The sequence below is a fragment of the Budorcas taxicolor genome, chromosome 3 (assembly GCF_023091745.1).
Source record: "Budorcas taxicolor isolate Tak-1 chromosome 3, Takin1.1, whole genome shotgun sequence".
Taxonomy (NCBI): Eukaryota; Metazoa; Chordata; class Mammalia; order Artiodactyla; family Bovidae; genus Budorcas; species Budorcas taxicolor.
In genome coordinates this window covers 113,755,637-113,774,898 of record NC_068912.1, presented here as the reverse complement: position 1 = coordinate 113,774,898, position 19,262 = coordinate 113,755,637, and the positions used below count along the sequence as shown (strand labels likewise).

Below are 19,262 nucleotides of genomic sequence, written 5' to 3'. Positions count from 1 at the left end.
ATTTGCCTCTACCACACAGCCTGTTCAAATCCCAGTCTTACAGCTCTTGCCCTACTGAGGTCATGGGGACTAGGGAGGAATGCTTGGCGCCAGTGGAGCAGGGCAGACTGGACCCTCCCCTCCCTAATGATGGGCCAGGGCCAAGCACTCCTTCCTTCCTTCCCCCAAGGTGGGCAGAGAAAACATGCTGGGCCCAGAGCCTGAGGTCTGGCTAGGACTTGCCTCCATGATCTGTACAACCAAATATGAATAGAAACCTGTCCTTTCCAAGCTCCTTTCCTGTCCTTTCCTGGAGAAGGGAAAGGCTGCCCACTCCAGTATTCCGGCCTGGAGAATTCCATGGACTGTGTAGTCCATAAGGTAGCAAAGAGTCGGACATGACTGAGCACCTTTCACTTTTCCCAGCTCTCTGAATTGCAAGTGGAAGACACTAGGATTGCTCTCTGGGTTCCTTTGTTCTAAGAAAACACGTCAGCGGCTTTTATTTATTTTGGTTGCACGGGATCTTAGTTTCAGCATGCATGTGGGATCTAGTTCCCTGGCCAGGGATTGAACCCATGACCCCTGCATCACACCGGGAGTGCAGAGTCTTACCCACTGGACCACCAAGGAAAGTCTCTCCCATGGCCCTTCTAATAATGAAATGTAGGCTAAAGTCTTCCCTAAGATGGAGACATTTGACCTGAGCCTCCCAAAAGGAAGACACATTAGCCATGGGATAGACTGGTCTCAGCTAAGAAGCCTGAAGGAACAACAGAGAGAGTGTTCCAGAAGGTGCTTGGGATCAGAGCCCCTGCGGGCAGAGGGGAAGGCACCCGAGGAAACGTTCCAGCAGCAGAACTGCTCTGGGGCCAGGTGTCAAGGTGCATGAGGGTGGAGTTGTCCTGGGCAGCGACAGGACACATGGCTTCACAACACGTGGGGCTGCCCCCTGGCCCAGGCTCTGAGAGCTTCCCCACGGGAACCACCTGCCAGATGACCTCGGGCTTCTCTGAAGCATCTTGGCAGAAACAAAAGGGAAGCCCTTGGAGGTGGCTGAGTCACTCCTTGGGCAGAGGAGGCCCTAGGGGTGGTGGTCAGAGTCGCACCAACGTGGGCAAGTGGGGAGGGGAACCCCCTGCTCTCTATGTGGCGAGGCTGGGGACCCCCAGTTACCCTGAGCCCTTTACTAGATCATGAATTATAGCTTTATGCAAGGAATGATCATCCGGCTCTGGTTTGCAAAAGACTTGGCCCATTTTTGAAAGCAGTACACGGAGTATTTATTTTCAGCTAGGCCAACAGTTACCTATAAAACATGCTTGCTGATTTGATAAGCAAGTGTAATGTAGTTATTTATTCATTTGAATTCTTGCATTATTTCTGAAGTCAAGTGTGTCCTCAAACTTTTATTGGCCATTTGTGTGGTATTTTCGTATTGCCTGATCACTCGCCTGCTAAGGAGAGCTTGGGGTTTTTTTGTTTTTAATATTTTTTTATTTATTTATTACTTCTGGCTGTACTAGGCCAGAATTCATAGTTCACATAATGTTGAAGCCTGGCTTGGAGAATTTTGAGCATTACTTTACTAGCATGTGAGATGAGTGCAATTATGCGGTAGTTTGAGCATTTTTTGACATTGCTTTTCTTTGGAACTGGAATGAAAACTGACCTTTTCCAGTCCTCTGGCCACTGCTGAGTTTTCCAAATTTGTTGGCATATTGAGTGCAGCACTTTCACAGCATCATCTTTCGTGATTTGAAATAGCTCAACTGGAATTCCATCACTTCCACTAGCTTTGTTCGTAGTGATGCTTCCCAAGGCCCACTGGACTTCACATTCCAGAATGTCTGGCTCTAGGTGAGTGACCACACCATTGTCATTATCTTGGTCATGAAGATCTTTTTTGTACAGTTCTTCTGTGTATTCTTGCCACCTCTTCTTAATACCTTCTGCCTCTGTTAGGTCCATACCATTTCTGTCCTTTATTGAGCCCATCTTCACATCTTTGACTGTGTGGACCACAACAAACTGTGGAAAATTCTGTAGGAGATGGGAATACCAGACCATCTCACCTGCCTCTTAAGAAACCTGTATGCAGGTCAGGAAGCAATAGTTAGAACTGGACATGGAACAACAGACTGGTTCCAAATAGGGAAAGGAATACGTCAAGGCTGTATATTGTCACCCTGCTTATTTAACTTCTATGCAGAGTACATCATGAGAAATGCTGGGCTGGAGGAAGCACAAGCTGGAATCAAGATTGCCAGGAGAAATATCAATAACCTCAGATATGCAGATGACACCACCCTTATGGCAGAAAGCAAAGAAGAACTAAAGAGCCTCTTGATGAAAGTGAAAGAGGAGAGTGAAAAAGTTGGCTTAAAGCTCAACATTCAGGAAACTAAGATCATGGCATCTGGTCCCATCACTTCATGGCAAAAAGATGGGGAAACAGTGACAGGCTTTACTTTTTTTGGCTCCAAAATCATTGCAGATGGTGACTGCAGCCATGAAATGAAAAGACACTTGCTCCTTGGAAGAAAAGTTATGACCAACCTAGACAGTTTGTTAAAAAGCAGAGACACTGCTTTGCCAACAAAGGTCCGTCTAGTCAAAACTATGGTTTTTCCAGTGGTCACGTATGGATGTGAGAGTTGGACTATAAAGAAAGCTGAGTGTGGAAGAATTGATGCTTTTGAACTGTGGTGTTGGAGAAGACTCTTGAGAGTCTCTTGGACAACAAGGAGATCCAACCAGTCCATCCTAAAGAAAATCAGTCCTGAATATTCATTGGAAGGTGAATGAATGAATGGATCATTCATGGAAGGTGACTGAATGGATTCATTCATGGAAGATGAATGAATAGATTCATTCATGGAAGGTGAATGAGTCAGCTTCACTGATGCTGAAGCTGAAAATCCAATACTCTGGCTGGGAAAGATTGAAGGCAGGAGAAGGGGATAACAGAGGATGAGATGGTTGGATGGCATTACCCACTCAATGGACATGAGTTGAGTAAACTCCGGGAGTTGGTGATGGACAGGGAGACCTGGAGTGCTGCAATCCATGGGGTCCCAAAGAGTTGGACACGACTAAGTGACTGAACTGACCTGAACTGAACTGAACCCCAATAATTTACAAACGTAAGTTGATAATTACGTATTGTAGTACAGAATGTTCTCTATTGTTAAATGGGATTGCAATTCACACATAAATGTAAGTCAAGCACCAGGTAAAGATTCATGGGGCTCAGACAGTGCAGCCACTATAATCTGGTTTTTCAATATGACTAAATACAACTTTTTTTTTTTTTTCAAAAATAAAATGATAGGTCTCAAGGTAACAAAAACGCTATTTTCTTCCCTTCTTATGCCAAATGTTTCTTCGTACATTTTTGCTTATTAATGTCAATTAAAATTTCTCAGAACCCAGAATTTCTAGTTCCTGCTCTGTGCTTCCTGAAACCAGTCTAGTTAAGCTCATCAGCCCCTGCCTTGTTCCCATAGCTGCCGCCAACTGTCCAGCGTGTTAAAGTAATCAGCAGATGTTCAAGAAGGGTGGTGAGGGCCTTTGGGATTTATTTCAGGGTTTCTTTCTAAGGAAAAAAAAATCATTTTAAAAGAGAGTTCCAGTGTGAACAAGTCTTTCAAAGTACCGAACAATCTCATGAAACTCACAAGTTTTTATTTTCCAAAGTAGCTCTGGGCCCTCTTCCACACATGTCAAGAGGGCATCTAGGGATACTTGCCTAGGTCAGCACACCTTTTCTGTAAAGAGTCAGATAGTAAATATGCAGGCTCAGCACACCCCACACATTGCTGTCACACACTCTTTGTTGTGGTTTATAACATCCCTTCAAAAAAAAATGTAAAACCATTCTTAGCTCTGGGCAGATTCGGTCCACTAGCTATCTTGTGTTGACTCCTGGTTTAGGGTCCAGGAAAAAGGCAGTGCACAGAGACGGGAGAATGTACTTTTTTTTTTTTTACTTTTTATTTTAAATTGCAGTATAGCCGATTAATAATGTTGTGGCAGTTTCAGGTGGACAGCAAAGGGACTCAGCCACAGGGAGAAGGTATTTGGACCTGGGCCAGCATGGACAGAGGAGCCTGGCAGGTTACAGACCACGGGGTAGCAAAGAGTCAGACACGACTTACCAACTAAACAACAATAGCAACAAACAAGCCTCTTAGCTCTGTGTCCTCTTGGTCCAGCTTCACCTGTTTCCTCAATAGACGAGCAGAGGATTTGGACTGGAAATTTCTCAGGCTCATTCGAGGATTCTGAGAGCCCCCAGATAACCTCACTCAAGCTATCTCCCGCTGTTGCCATGCACCACCTCTGCATTCCTTCCAGGCCACAGCGTCATTCAGAACCTCAGCCTTTCCTCTCCTCCTCAGGCAGCCCTCCCCGGAGCCACATGCTCAAGGGAAGACAGAACAGGAAAGAACCACATCTGCCCAGGAAGACACAGGGCCACCCGAAAGAAAGCCAGCCACTCACCTGAGGTAGGATGCCCTGTTTCTTGCAGCTGGACCCTCCGATGAAGACCGTGTTGGGCATCACTGGTCTGGGATACTCGAACACAAAGTCGTATCTTAACAGCCAAATGGAGGCCTTCCGATACAAGGCCGGCAAGTGCACCTGTCTCCCAAGGAGTTCCCCCGCCAGGTCTTCATACTTGGCATACAGCGCGTAGAGCAATATGTTCTCCAGGTAACTCACCAGGAAGTTGGCCACCCTTTGGAGGAAGGTCATCTGGTCTGAAAACTGAGTGTAGTACCTGGGGACATAGGACAAGGGGCTTGGAGTCCTGGTGAACGTGTTCTCCAGGGCACAGGGGAAGCCCCTGAAGAGATACACAGAGGGCAGGTTCAGGTACTCGGCCAGGATCACCCCGCAAGGTAAGGCCGGATCTGTGAACAGGGCGTCGAACGTGCTCTCCCGGAGGAAGCGCAGGGTGTCCGAGTGCCTCAGGAGACTCTGGCAGTTGAGAAAGTACATATTGATGACAATCATGTTGTTCCTATACTCCACCACAGGGGCAGTCACCAACCAGCGTGGAGAAAAGTGGTGTTTCCCGAAGGAACGGTAACGGGCTTCCAGCTCCTCCTGATCGTAGGGCACTGGGTGGATTCTCCTTGTGTAGTGCTTGGACTCTTGGAGGAGCAGGTTGACTTCGGGCACCACCACCACGATCTCATGCCCTTTCTCGCTGAGACGCTCAGCAATGTCCTTCATGCTGAGCCAGTGGCTTCCATCCTGAGGGACCACCAGCAGCCTGTCCCCCAGGGCGAAGCCCCAAAGTGCTAAGAAGAAAACTGCCACGGAAACTCTGCGAAGAAGGCAAGCCATGCTGGAGGCGGATGGGCAGATAGCAACAAGAATAATTTACAGGCTCCAAATGGCCAAGCTCGGGGAGAATTTCTTTTTTTTCCCTCAATGAATCCCTGCCCTTCACAGACCCAGCCTACCTCTCCTTGCCCTGAACTGCCCTATTACATGAAGGAATCTAAATTAATGTTTAACCACTTTCAAGCACATGGCTAACTTGCAACAACCACGCCCCTTACCGGCATTCACCTGAACCTCTCGATTTATTTTTGTTTCTCTCTGCATCCCCAACAATGGGTCTGTCCCAGTCCCACTGGGGGACATCTCAGAGGGTCCCGGGGGCTGGCTTCAGCCCTCCATCCTGAGCAGTCCCCACCCGGGATTCTGCAACATCCGTGACCATGTCCATGGGCAAAAAACTCTCAGGGCTTCCCCACTTGTCAACTTTTCTCATTCCCAAATGCAAGGGGAACAGATGCAAGTTCAGGCATCTGAACAACACAGCAAATCCTGGTTACCTGGTTACCACAGCGACAGCTGGATTCAAGAGAGGATGAAGAAAGCTACCCTGGCAGAGAGGAGTCTGACCTTCCTCCCACCCCACTTCTCCTGGTCTCACCACTGTGCCTGGGGCTCTCTGTTATACCAGAAGACAAAAGGAATCCCAACAGGGGGCTTCCCCAGTGGCTCCAGAGTCAAGCGTCCACCTGCCCGTGCAGGAGACCGGGGTTTGATCCCTAGCCCGGGAAGATCCCACGTCCCACAACTACTGAAGCCTTCAGAGCACACACTCTGCAACAAGAGAAACCTCCATGATGAGAAGCTGGTGGAACACTGGAGAGTAGCCCCCGCTTGCCACAACCAGAGATAAAAAGCCCCGCCACAGCAAAGACAGCAGCACAGCCAAAATTAAACAAATAAAATTATTTAAAAAAATAATCCCAACAGATATGTGCTCGAAGACCACAATGCCCACTCTGACTGTGGTTAAGAACAGAAATTCTAAAGTCTGTAGCCTCCCCTTCCTCACCCACCCCCGACTCCAGCAGCACAACACACTGCTCTGCACCTGAATTACCACATCTGCCACAGAGAGTTCCATCCAGAATTAGTGAGTTAATCTGCTAATCCGAGAGTGTGAGCACCAGGGCACGTCCCTCAGAGGGGCTTTCTCTGGCTCTGATCAGGCAGCCGGGTTCTGTGTGGATGAACCGAGACGCCCTCTGCTGGGCAAAAGCAAATCCTCAAGTTGTCTCAAGGGGGACTTCCCTAGTGGTCCAGGGGTTGGGAGTCTGCCTGGCAATGCAGGGATGCGGGCCTGAGCCCTGGTCGGGGAACTAGGATCCCAAATAACTTTGTTGTTATTGCTGCTCAGTCGCTAAGTTTTGTCCTACACTTTGCGACTTCACGGACTGTAGCACATCAGGCTCCTCTGTCCTCTACTATCTCCTGGAGCTTGCTAAAATTCATGTCCATTGAGTCGGTGATGCCATCCAACCATCTCATCCTCTCCTGCCCCCTTCTTCTGCCTTCAATCTTTCCCTGCATCAGGGTCTTTTCTAATGAGTTGGCTCTTTCCATTAAGGGGCCAAAATACTGGAGCTTCAGCTTCAGCATCAGTCCTTCCAGTGAATATTCAGGACTGATTTCCTTTAGGACTGACTGGTTTGATCTCCTTGCAGTCCAAGGGACTCTCAAGAGTCTTCTCCAGCACCATGATTCAAAAGCTTCAATTCTTTGGTGCTCAGCCTTCTTTATGGCCCAACTCTCACATCTATACATGACTACTAGGAAAACCACAGCTTTGGCTAGATGGATCTTTATTGGCAAAGTGATGTCTCTGCTTTTTAATATGCTGTCTAGGTTTGTCCAGATGGCATGCCATAGAGAAACTCGGCCTGCGTGCCACAACCAGAGAGTGTGTGCAACAAAGATCCTGCGCGCTATAACTAAGACCCAAGGCAGCCTAATAATTAACTAATTTTAAGATAAAATCGCAAGGAGTGAAAGTTCCAAGTTGTGTACTGCGAATGGAAAGAGGATAGGAGGAATGAAAGAGGCAGGAGAGAAAGTGGAAAAATATGAAAGAGGAGAAAATGTAGAATACAAAACAAGGGGAAAGCAGCAGGTGACAGGGATTTGATGGTGACTCAACCAACCAGCATTTGAAACAAAAATGTGTCTCTAGCGTTGGACCCCAGACACCACAGAACACTTTCTTGGTTTGGAAAACAATTTCCCACTGGCTTAGGAAATTTCCCACTAATGAGGGCCCCTGAAGCAAGACTGCACAGTGGGTGGTCTAAACTGCAGAAATTTACTACCAGGGTTCTGGAGACTGAATGCCTGAGATCAAGGCATGGGCCAGGTGGATTTCTTCTGGAGGGTTTCAGGAATGGTCTGCTCCAGGTTCCCTTCTAGCCTCTGATGACTTACCCTTTTTATAAGGACATTGTTGTTGTTGTCATTTAGTTGCTAAGCTCTATCCAAATCTTTTGTGACCTCATGGACTGTATGTAGTCCACCAGGCTGCTCTATCCATGGAATTTCCCAGGTAAGAATACAGGAGTGGGATGCCATTTCCTTCTCCAGGGGATCTTCCCAACCCAGGAATCGAATACACATCTCCTGCACTGGCAGGCAGATTCTTTACCACTGTGTCACCTGGGAAACCCCGTGGGGGTTATGTCTACCCAAGTGATCTATTAGTTAGTATTACCAACTCAATAAACACAAATCTGAACAAACTCCAGGAGTCAGTGGAGGACAGAGGACCCTGTCTTGTCACAGTCCATGGGGTCTGAAAGAGTTGAAGAGGACTTGGCGACGGAACAACAACAACAAAATGACCTGTTTTAGAAATTAAAATCACTGTAAACAAAAGCTCCTCATTAACTGATTTAAGATGATAAGAATAAGTCCATTCTGGGTTAGGATAAATAGCATATTAAAGAAAAATAGCTGCATTCCCCGAAACAAACGAATAAAAAAATAGAAGAGTGACACTCTTTTAATTTTTTTTTGCAAGTGACAGATTATAGGTTTAGAGGATTAGAAGAGTGAAACTTTTTCTTTCTTTTTTTTTTGTAAGTGACAGTTTACAGATTTAAGCGATTACAGATTATAGTGTCACTGAGCAGCTTCCTCGCCCAAGAGTCGCTGTTCTTTAGGTGTTCTGCTGCTCCCCGTGGGCACTAGCACATGGTGAGGGCTCTGGAGTATGAGTCAGAAAGCCAGGGAGTGACTTCCAGCCCTCCCGCCCATCAGTCCAGGCTGTGACCTGGCTTTTGAGTTTCATGTTAGCGCTGCCTGATTTACTGCCGAGTAGAGGGAGTCCAGGAGATGATGGGTGTGGGAGGCAGGCTTCCCAAGCGAGAGGTGGTTCCTAGCAGAACTCAAACAGACTCGCCCAGGACTAGTCACGCACAGCTGAACTGGCACGCAAGGGCCTGTTCTAACGTAGCCCCGTGGGCTCAGGAAGCATGTTGGGACTCAGGAAAAGAGAAGAAGCCTGAGAAACGGCATGGAAGGAGCTGTTGCAAGCACAATGCGGGTCCCAGGAACCCAGCCAAATTGCAAATTCACTGCAACATCCCAGGGAGAAGAGTGCCAGCAGGGTTTCCCACTCACAGTGATCAGAGTCAGGAAAGGAGAGAATCCTGGTGTGTGTCCATCAAGGTGGCACAGAGACACTGATGGTCCCAAGGGGAACAGAGTAGGTGAGAGTCCACCCTCCAGGGCAGGCAGGACCCCCGCAGGTTCAAGGTAATTCAAGGGTCAACCTTTCTAAAGCAAGAACAGTGCTTCTAGAGGGAGGAAGACTAAAGAAAGTGTGTGGAGGTGGACGCAGAAAGATGCCCTGCAAACCTCAGGCTCCTCAGCCTAGTCCCCACCCTTCGGAGGACCACTCTGGGCCCTTCCTAGCAGAGCTCTGCTCTGGTCTCTGAGTTGCTGGACAGAAGGCTTGGCTATGGGGCATGTTCTTATTCTCAGCAGGCCCAAAGGGTCATACAAGGAGACAGGAGATGAAAGGAAGAAACTAACACCACTTTGTAAAATGTCACCAGAGAGATAACCTTGCAAACTAAGAAGGAAGTGTGTCGAAGATGGTTTCTATTAATAAGAATGATGTGTGTGTATGCATATGCGTGTGTATGAACAAGACAACAGGAAGAAGAATCTAGAGTGTCTGCCAGTCACAGCAGGGGAGACGGGTGAGCCACCCTGGAGGGTCAGGCCTGCTCTGGGTAATGCTGTGGGACTCTCTGTGTCCTGGGGCATCACTGAGTGTCAAGGTGGAAAGTCAGCCTTTTCTCGGGGTCTCCTGAAGACCCAACCACTGAGTTTAGGGCATGTATCCACAGTGGGCTACAGTCCATAGGGGGCAAATATTGGACACACCTGAGCGTCTAAGCATAGCACGATACAGCATCCACAGGGAGAAGGGGGCAGATCCTGGGGTGGAAGCTGAGATGTTCCTAAAATTAAATGGAGGAAACCTGGCATTTTGACTAGAGGGGAGGTGAAAATGTCTCTGTGTATGTGGAGGTGGTGATGTCATGATAGAAGGAAGATGATTAGAAAGGTTGACAATTGAATTACCTGCAGCTTATGATAAAGAGGAGTTGGATCTACAAGATTTTAAAGGTCCTGCCAAGTGTTTGAGGCCTGAAAAAGACATTTACTAAATCCAGAATCTAAAAAGAGCAAAATCAAATTAATAAAAAGCTATACAAATATAACCTCAGGTCAATTGGTCCACTGTGTTTCAGCTCATCAAGTGACATTGACAGAATATGTGATGTGGGATACAGGGGCAATTTAATCCATTTGCTAGGCTGTGGGGTGGGGACCCCTGAAGTCAGAGTGCTCTGGGCCCAGGTCTTGGCACAGGTCCCAAAGGATCAAGTCTGAATCACCCATGGATAGGCCAGTCCTGGAAACTATGGTTTGCTCAGCCTGATGTCTCTGGTGGACATCTTACCATAGGGACCTTGTCTGTGACTTCCGGGGTGGGGGTGGAGGGAGTGTGTGTGGTATCAATGTGGGTGGTGGCCCCAGGAGCCAGCAGTAATGAGGAGGGGGAGGGGGCACAGGTCACTCAGCAGCCATGACAGAGGACTACTTGGAAGAGACAGGAAATTGGACTTCCACTTCCTGCATTTGCTAGAGTAAGGAGACCTCAAAGACATGGGTGAAGGGGGAAGAACGTGCCTGGGTTTCAGCGTGAGATGTCTCGTGATATCTGGGTTTGGGCTGCATGGCTTGGCACAATCTCTCTCCACCTCTTCTTAAGGTCACTCATCCGGCAAGACCCCCCAGTGTCAGTTCTCTTTGCACCCTCTGCTCTTCACGAGCTTTTCATCATTTGTAACTGATCAATACCCGCTCCCCATTAGATGGCATCTTCCATCAGGCAGTCATGTTCATTTGTTGGTGCCACATCCCCAGCTCTTAACCAGGCACATAGAAGACTCTCAATAGATATCTGTTCAATGAAGGATCCTTTATGATAACAAAAAAAGGGCCAACTGCACGTTATTCTGTAGTACCAAAAAGCCAATGAATGTCATGTCCACTGTGAGATTAGAGAGCCATGAGGGTTAAATAATTCATAGGCGGTTCCCAACAAGAGGAGAACATTGGCATCTGATCATGTTTCAAAAATTGTGATGGTTGGAAATCATTATCCTGGGAAATACCTAGCATCACCCAGTTTGGGGTTACAGCTGTCACCAAGTCTTTGCCGCACACTAGGTACTCTACACGCATTATCATATTTCAAGTCTTTGCCGCACACTAGGTACTCTGCACGCATTATCATATTTGATCTGGAAGAGAGTTCTGTGTGCTGGTGCTATTTTATCCATGTATGTGTGTGCTAAGTCGATTCCACTGTATCTGACTCTTTGCGACCCTATGGACTGTAGCCCACAGGCTCCTCTTTCCATGGGATTCCCCAGGCAAGAGTACTGGGGTGGGTTGCCATTTCCTCCTCCACGGGATCTTCCCAACCCAGGGATCGAACCCATGTCTCTTATGTCTCCTGCATTGGCAGGCGGGTTCTTTCCTGCTAGCACCACCTGGGAACCCCAACTTACTGAACAGGTGCAACACATAGTCAGCAGCAGCTCTTCATTACCCAGAGGGCAGGGAAGAACACTGGTTTATAGCTACAGAGATGGTAGTGAGAGAGGGCCAGGGGAACCTGGGCTCTCCAACCACATCCTCTATGTTCCCAACTCTTGTTCTCTGTACCTCTGGGCAAAGCTTCACTGCCTCTCTTTACTGAAAGCACCATGTCTGAGTCAGACACTGGGATGCCCTTTCTCGTTGCCCGCTATGTGGCAGGATTCATGATGAGAAAGTGATATAGGAAAACATGGGTGGGAGGGAGGTAGAGAAGATGGGCGTAATAGTGATAGGAAGAAACAGGGCACTGCAGGGAAGGGGGAGGCAGGAGACAGTAAAGGAGAAAGTGTCACAGGGAAGAAGTCAGTCCCGACTGCGTGTTGGAACTGTTTCTTGGATTAGCTTTTCATTGCTTTTGTTATTATAACCATACTTCATAGCTTACCTCAGAGAATGCTGCTCCTCTGCCTGACTGTCAAGCTAAAGTGCCTTTGCTCAGAACCCTGTCCACCTGTGGATGGCAGGAAGCGGGAAATGAACACATCCCCTGCCTGATGCTTGCCATTCTAGGAGATGTTTCCAAGATTAATGTCCTTTTTGCTTTGCTTCCTTGCCTTTCCCCCATCTCTGATTTGTAAGAGAAACTAGCATCCAGACCCTGACAAGATGGTTATTTTGAGGCGCTAGTCTGCCATCTTCTCAGCCGGCTGGCTTTCCAAATAAAGCCTCTTCCTCGCCTCAACACCTTATTTCTCGGATTCATTGACCTATCATGCAGTGAGCAGGGTGAGCTCGGACTCGGGAACAGAAGTATCCAGAGGGATCATGAGTGACATCTTGAGTCACGCCTACATATCTATCAGCTGACCTCAGCTGAGGTTCTTGTGCTCCTGAAGATCCGCACTGAATCCAACAACCACTCAGCCTTCTGCTGAGAGCCCCTGGCCCTTCCGAAGCAGAGTGCTGCCTCCCAACTCCTGTTCACAGCTTCTGGACTTGCCTTAAGTCTTCAGGATATTCCTTTATTTCAGATCAGACATAGGATCCAGTTCCTTGGTGCCACTCAACCCACCGGAGCAACTCTAAATGCCAGGCTGTTTCATGTACCAAAACATCACGAAGGCCAAGGGTCTCTAAGGTAGAGCTTAGGGATCAACAAAGCATAAAGAAAACTACTTGAGGCCACATAGAAGACCCTCTTGTTCCTGAAAGTTCTCTCAGCCACTGGCGAGCTCTCACTTGTCACGTAACCCTTGACAGTGACTAGTCTCCTCTGCCCCCTTTCCTAACACTGAGAGGCCTGGGAGAGTCAATTTTGGTCAGTCGCTCAGTCATGTCCAACTCTTTGTGACCCCATGAATCGCAGCACGCCAAGCCTCCCTGTCCATCACCAACTCCCGGAGTTCACTCAGACTCACGTCCATCGAGTCAGTGATGCCATCCAGCCATCTCATCCTCAGTCGTCCCCTTCTCCTCCTGCCCCCAATCCCTCCCAGCATCAAAGTCTTTTCCAATGAGTCAACTCTTCACATGAGGTGGCCAAAGTACTGGAGTTTCTACATGTGAATTTTTTTAGCGTTTTTTTTTTTTGTTTTTTTTTTGCTATGCTGAACAGCATGTGGAATCTTAGTGCCTGGACCAGGGATCACCTGTGCCCTTGCATTGGAAACTCAGAGTCTTAACCACTGGACCACCAGGGAAGTCCATAGATTTCCATTTTTGAAAAGCAGTTTGACTGAAACCTAGGATATAGGCAAGCATTTTCACTTATCCTGTCCTTTAAGGCTCGATGTACTCGTAATGGGAGTGGCAAAAGCCTCAGGCTGACATGAAACAGTGCCTTTCTTCCTCTTAACATAACTTTCTGGGACATTTTCGCACATCCTTCTACTCCAACTGTGTTTTCATTCAACCAGCAAATTTGCTCCCAGTACCAGACCAGATGCTAGAGATATAGCAACAGGAAAGGCAAATGTGGTTCCTGCCTGGAGCTTACAGGACAGGGAGGTGTTACAGACGCTACACAAGATTGCCAGAGAACTCATTAATTGCCGTTGGATTACCAATTTTTTAAGAGTGATATCAGGCCCCATGAGAGCCTATAACTAGAGCGTATGACCTTACATGGGGATCATGGAAAGTTTCCCCCAAAAAACATCATTGAAACCAAACAAAAAAAGGATAAGAATTTAGCTTGGCTGTGAATGGGAGAAAGAGGATTCCAGAGAGAGGAACAGCAGGTATGAGGGCCCCAAAGTGGAACGGTGTGAAAGACTGGAAGCAGGCAGTGGGGTTGGAACATAAAAGAGGAGAAGGATATGGCTGGCGGGGGGCAGGGACTAGAAGACACAGAGCTTTGTCAGCTGCACCAAGGATGTCTCGGGTCCACAATTTCGAGCCAAAAGATTGGAGGTGAAAACTTGTCCAACTTCAGGCCTACTTGTCACCTGGGTCCAAGTTCCCTCAGGACCTTGGAAAGCCACAGCAGACACGGGAGAGCATGACTCTGCATTCAGACCAAAGTCAAAATCACTCAGCGTAGAACAGTCAGATATAGACTACCATCTGTGGTGATGCAGTGCCAACCACACGGTGCTACGGATGCTACGGGTGTGCTTGTCCAAAGAGGAACCTGGATCGATCAAACCTACGCTAAATTCCGGTTTACAGGAACGAGTTAATCACGACCACAAGACAGCCATCGGACAAACCAGAACGTGAAACATTCTACAGGACACTGATCCAGTTACTACAACAAGCAATTGCTAAAAGGGAGGAGGCAGTTACAGATAGTTAGAAGAAATGATCCAATGTGGGAAACATGTTTGTATCCTGATTCAAACCAATCCGCTGTTAAAAGACATTTTTTTCCACTTTAAAAAATTCACCATCTTAATCATTTTAAAGTGCACAGGAAAAATACATGATGTCCATAAGTCTTTTCATGAAAATTTGCTTTTGTAGTTGTGCTATATCCAAGAATCTTGGTTAAAGGGTCTTCTTTGAAGTCAGAATTCTCTCTGATAATTATGCTTACTTTATATTTGTACTTACAAATATATATGTTTTTAATTTTATATGTACCATATTATATATAATTTATATAAATGTAAATAAATTTACAATATATAAATTTTAAAATATCTATATATTGCCTTTCAGATATGTGAAACCTTTCAAATACATGTAATCCCTTAATAGATATAGAAAACCATTTATTTTATAGCTATATTGAGTTGGCCAAAAAGTTCATTTTGAGTTTTTTAGAAAAAGACTTTACAGAAAAACCCAAATGAACTTTTGGCCAACCCAGTATAGATATATGTAATCAAGCAATATAAAGCCATATGTGGCTCAACATGTTTTATAGTTCTCTATCGGTAACCAATAGGTAGATACAAAATCCATATGGCTTTACATATCTCTACATCCCTCTGGGTGACCTGTAAACCACAATGGACTGGGCAAGGTTTCAGGACGGTGCAGTACTCCTCCCTCAGATAGAGGGTGCAGATGGTGCCGGGTGGTGCCTGGGATTGCCACAGTAACTGGGCAAAGGGGAAAAGCCCAGCCTCTCAGAGTCCTGCAGTTTGGGCCCATAGCTGACCAGAAGGACTCAGGTTATCTCCCTAATGTCTTAAATTTAAATGGATTACTACCCTTGAGTAACCTTGCCTTGTACCAGTAGCATCTACTTACTCTAATATATTTCTTATCAACAAGTGATGCAGTGTTGTTTTCGGGGTGAAGAGAGCATTATAACATATTTAAAACTCACATTATCCTGCTAGACTACCCCCTTCTTCCTCACTTGTCTCACCTCTGACTTCACCCTGGGGAGCCCAGCAATCTTGTTCCCCACTTCAAAAGATACTGAGAAATCTGAGTGGCCTGATTTTGTATGGCCCATGAACTAAGAATGGTTGTTACATTTTTAAAGAGTTATAAATAATCAAAGAAGGAAGTCCTTGGCTGTCCAGTTGTTAGGACACTGAGTTTTTACTGCCAAGGGCCCTAGTCAGGGAACTAAGATCCCACAAGCTGCCCAGGCAAGAAAACAAAGATTCTAGCTTACAGAGATAAGAGCAAGAAGTCAGAAATATATGCAGGTAAAAAATTAAGGATGTTTAATGGTGTGCTGAGATTCATGGGGTTGCAAAGAGTCGGACACAACTGAGCAACTGAACTGAACTGAATACAGTCTTACTTATAAAAGAAAAAGTGGGGAAAACCAGCAATATCTACCAGTATTGGTTAGCTGAATAAACTACGATGCATTCAAAGTAAAGAATTTTCTGCGACGATTTAAAAGAGTGTGACAGGGACTTCCCTGGTGGTCCAGTGAAGAATCCGCCTTTCAATGCAGGGGATGCATGTTCCACCCCTGGTTTGGGAACTAAGATCCCACACACAACAGAGGAACTAAGCCAGCATGCCACAACTACTTAGCCTGCGAGCCACAGATAGAGAACCCTTGAGCGGTAATTCAAGATCCTGCATGATGCAATGAAAATACCACATTTTCAGCTAAGACCCGATGCAGCAAAATAATAAATAAATATTTTTAAAACTAAAAAGAATGACACATTTGCATATATACTGACTGAAAAGATGTACACAATTGGCAAGTGAAAAAAGGAAGGTAAGGAATTATGTGTCCTGTCTGGTAGTATATTGTATTTTAATAAATGGCTGTGAGAAGTTACTCGAGATACATGCACTTATATAAAATAATTTCAGAAAAACTGGAAGAGATGCATACAAAACCGCTAAAAGCATTTTCCTATAGGGGGTAACATTGGGTCAACAAAAGGGAAGTTTCATTTCTTACTGGATATTTTTTCAAAAACAGTATTTTAAAATGCAGCTTAGAAACTATAAACAATCACATCAATCATATACACATACTTAGCAAAGAAGGAAATAGCAACCCACTCCAGTGTTCTTGCCTGGAGAATCCCAGGGATGGGGGAGCCTGGTGGGCTTCCATCTATGGGGTCCCACAGAGTCGGACACGACTGAAGCGACTTAGCAGCAGCAGCAAAGAAGGAGCTTTGTAAAATTTGATAACACACACTTAAATGAACTGGCACAAAATACTTTGTTCAACCGGAAAGAAATTACAAATGCTAAAGATATAAATGACAAACCAGTTTACTAAGGCATCTTTTTTAAAATGTCCAAAGCCACATTAATCTTCAACATGCTAAAGGAGAAGTAACTTACCTCTGACAATGGCTTTTGATTCAACTTCTGACAGTTGATGCCACCGATGAAGACCACGTTGGGCATCACTGGTCTGGGATAGTCCAAAACAAAGTCATTCCGTAACAACCAAATTGATGTTTGACTGAAGAGTTCAGATGTTGTGACAGGCGTCTGGAAAATCTCAGAGGCAATTTCTTCAACATTTTTGTAAAAATAGTGGCAAAATAAACGTTCCTCTAAGTGCCGGATAAGATTCCATACTCTCTGCTCAAAAGTCATGGCATCAGAGAATGCCAAAAAAGCTCTCGGAACATAAGAAAGGGCCATGGGACTCTGAGTGCCTTCTTCAAAATAATGACAGAAAACTCCCCTGGTGAAGACCACAGATGGAAGTGAGAGATACTTGGCTATAATCAAACCACACATATCAAAAGGATCTAGAAACACTGCATCAAAAGAACTCTCTTCTAAGTATTTTACTAATTTCTTGTCCTCAAACAAGCTCCTACAGCGTGAAAAAAAGTAATCAAAAATTGTGTTCTCTGAACTTATTAACATAGGAAGTAGATTCTGTGGCCGAACTTTCCACTGAAAATCAGAGAATTTCCGGAACTCGACGTTCAAATCCTCCAGAGTGTAAGCCGTGTGATAAGTCTTTATCGTAATATTGGATGAATTGCTCAGGTGCCAACTCACCTCTGGTATGACTAGGACAATCTCATGCCCCCTTTGGGAGAGTTTCTCCACCACTGAACGCATGGTAAACCAGTGGCTCCCATCCATGGGTACCACCAGCAGCTTGCCTGCCTCGGCGAAGCCTGGTGTCAGCAGCAGACACACACACACAGGAAAGAAGCCCATTAACATTGCAGGAGCCATCGGATAACTGCAGCCCAGACCGATCCAGCTGCCTGGATTCTAAGCTCAGGTAGCGTGAGCAGCAGAAGCTCAGGAGTAAAAGCCGTCTCAAGAGAGGGCGTGCATTTAGATATTCATTTTTTAAAAAAATGACATTCATTGTCAATGATTTACTCAGAAGAAAGATAACGAGTGCGGAGCATTTGCTGAAACAGGTAGTAGTATGCTTTCCAGATGAGATAGCTTTTGATCTTTGCCATGGGCAGTGGCACTCTCCTGCAATTCCCTTTCAGAAACAGAATTCTTAAGCCATGCTTTTAGAATCTGATGACTCAGAAAGGTAAAAAGGAAAGTAAATTTCAGTCAAGTTGGTTTTGCAGTTTGTCCCAAAGGAAAATTTGGATTTTTATCTTCAGATTACCAAAGATTCTTTGTCCAGAAAGTGATTGGCATCCCAGATTCCAAGGAAAGATCTGAAGCCCCTTGCCACTGACCTCCTCACTGGCAGTGAACTTGAGGTTCACAGGAGTCTCTTCTATGACTGATGTTACTGAAATCAACTTTAAAACACAATTAAATTTACATACACTTATTAGTCCGGCTAAAATTATGAACGCTGACCATACTGCTTGTTGGTGAACACACGGAAAACCTGGACCTCTCATAGACTGCTGGTGAGACTATACAGTAGTTTGGCAGATTCTTAAAAAGATAAATATATCGAATGTCATATAACCCAGCAGATAAGTATATTGAATGCCATATAACCTATCATACATAGGTATTTATCCATGAGAAAAGAAGGCATACCATTACCAGTAAAGCTGGTGAGCGTTGAGCCAAAGATACAACCAGGCCAAGATCATAAGAAAGAAGGATTTATTACTTGCAGCAAGTAATGAGAAAACTGGTGATTTTGCCCAAAACTGTGTCTCCCCAACAGCCAAACTGGGAAAGCTTCGAGCTAAAGGTACATGCATATTCACAAAGGGGCATGAGCATAGGAGAATTTAGCATAGAACTGAATCAAAGGTCAACAGTCTTAGTTGACTGATGTCAGAAGAGGTCAACAGCCACTCCTTACTCCACGTGGTGGGGACCTTGGCTCCTTCAGAACTCAGAGATAAGTATCAGATTGTTCTGTCTACCCCTTGAGGAGGAACACAGAGTGTTTTATGGTTAAACTATTATATCTTGGCTGCTTTTCCTTTGCGCCTTCATCCCTACACTTCCCTTAACTCATTATTGACTGGGGCATTTTTGCAGAAACTAATGCCTGCAGCCAGTGATTTGTTATGTAACTGACATCAATACGTCTCTGGTCATTAATGTTCCATAACAGAAAACAAAATTCTCCAAGCCGGGCTTCAACATTACGTGAAACGTGAAATTCCAGATGTTCAAGCTGGATTTAGAAAAGGCAGAGGAACCAGAGATCAAATTGCCAACATCCAATGGATCATTGAAAAAGCAAGAGAGTTCCAGAAAAACATCTATTTCTGCTTTATTGACTATGCCAAAGTCTTTGACTATGTGGATCACAATAAAATGTGGAAAATTCTGAAGGAGATGGGAATACCAGACCACCTGACCTGCCTCTTGAGAAACCTGTATGCAGGTCAGGAAGCAACAGTTAGAACTGGACATGGAACAACAGACTGGTTCCAAATAGGAAAAGGAGTGCATCAAGGCTGTATATTGTCACCCTGCTTATTTAATTTATATGCTTATATGCAGAGTAGACCATG

General features: G+C 45.6%; 2 protein-coding genes across 2 annotated transcripts in view; both read right to left on the bottom strand.

Moving 5' to 3' along the window:
• LOC128045642 (UDP-glucuronosyltransferase 1-6-like) overlaps nt 1–5,337 on the bottom strand; it is a 29,909-nt gene extending 24,572 nt beyond the window's left edge. Inside the window, exon 1 of the mRNA XM_052638093.1 lies at nt 4,486–5,337. Within this exon, the coding sequence (XP_052494053.1) occupies nt 4,486–5,337 (852 nt within the window). The remainder of the gene's footprint in view (nt 1–4,485) is intronic.
• A 1,103-nt stretch (nt 5,338–6,440) lies between these two features.
• LOC128045641 (UDP-glucuronosyltransferase 1A9-like) lies at nt 6,441–17,535 on the bottom strand. The gene is made up of 2 exons (XM_052638092.1): nt 16,675–17,535; nt 6,441–6,539 (listed from the first exon to the last, which is right to left on the bottom strand). The coding sequence occupies exons 1-2, from the start codon at nt 17,533–17,535 to the stop codon at nt 6,441–6,443; spliced, it is 960 nt and encodes a 319-aa protein (XP_052494052.1).
• Between the last annotated feature and the right edge of the window lie 1,727 nt (nt 17,536–19,262).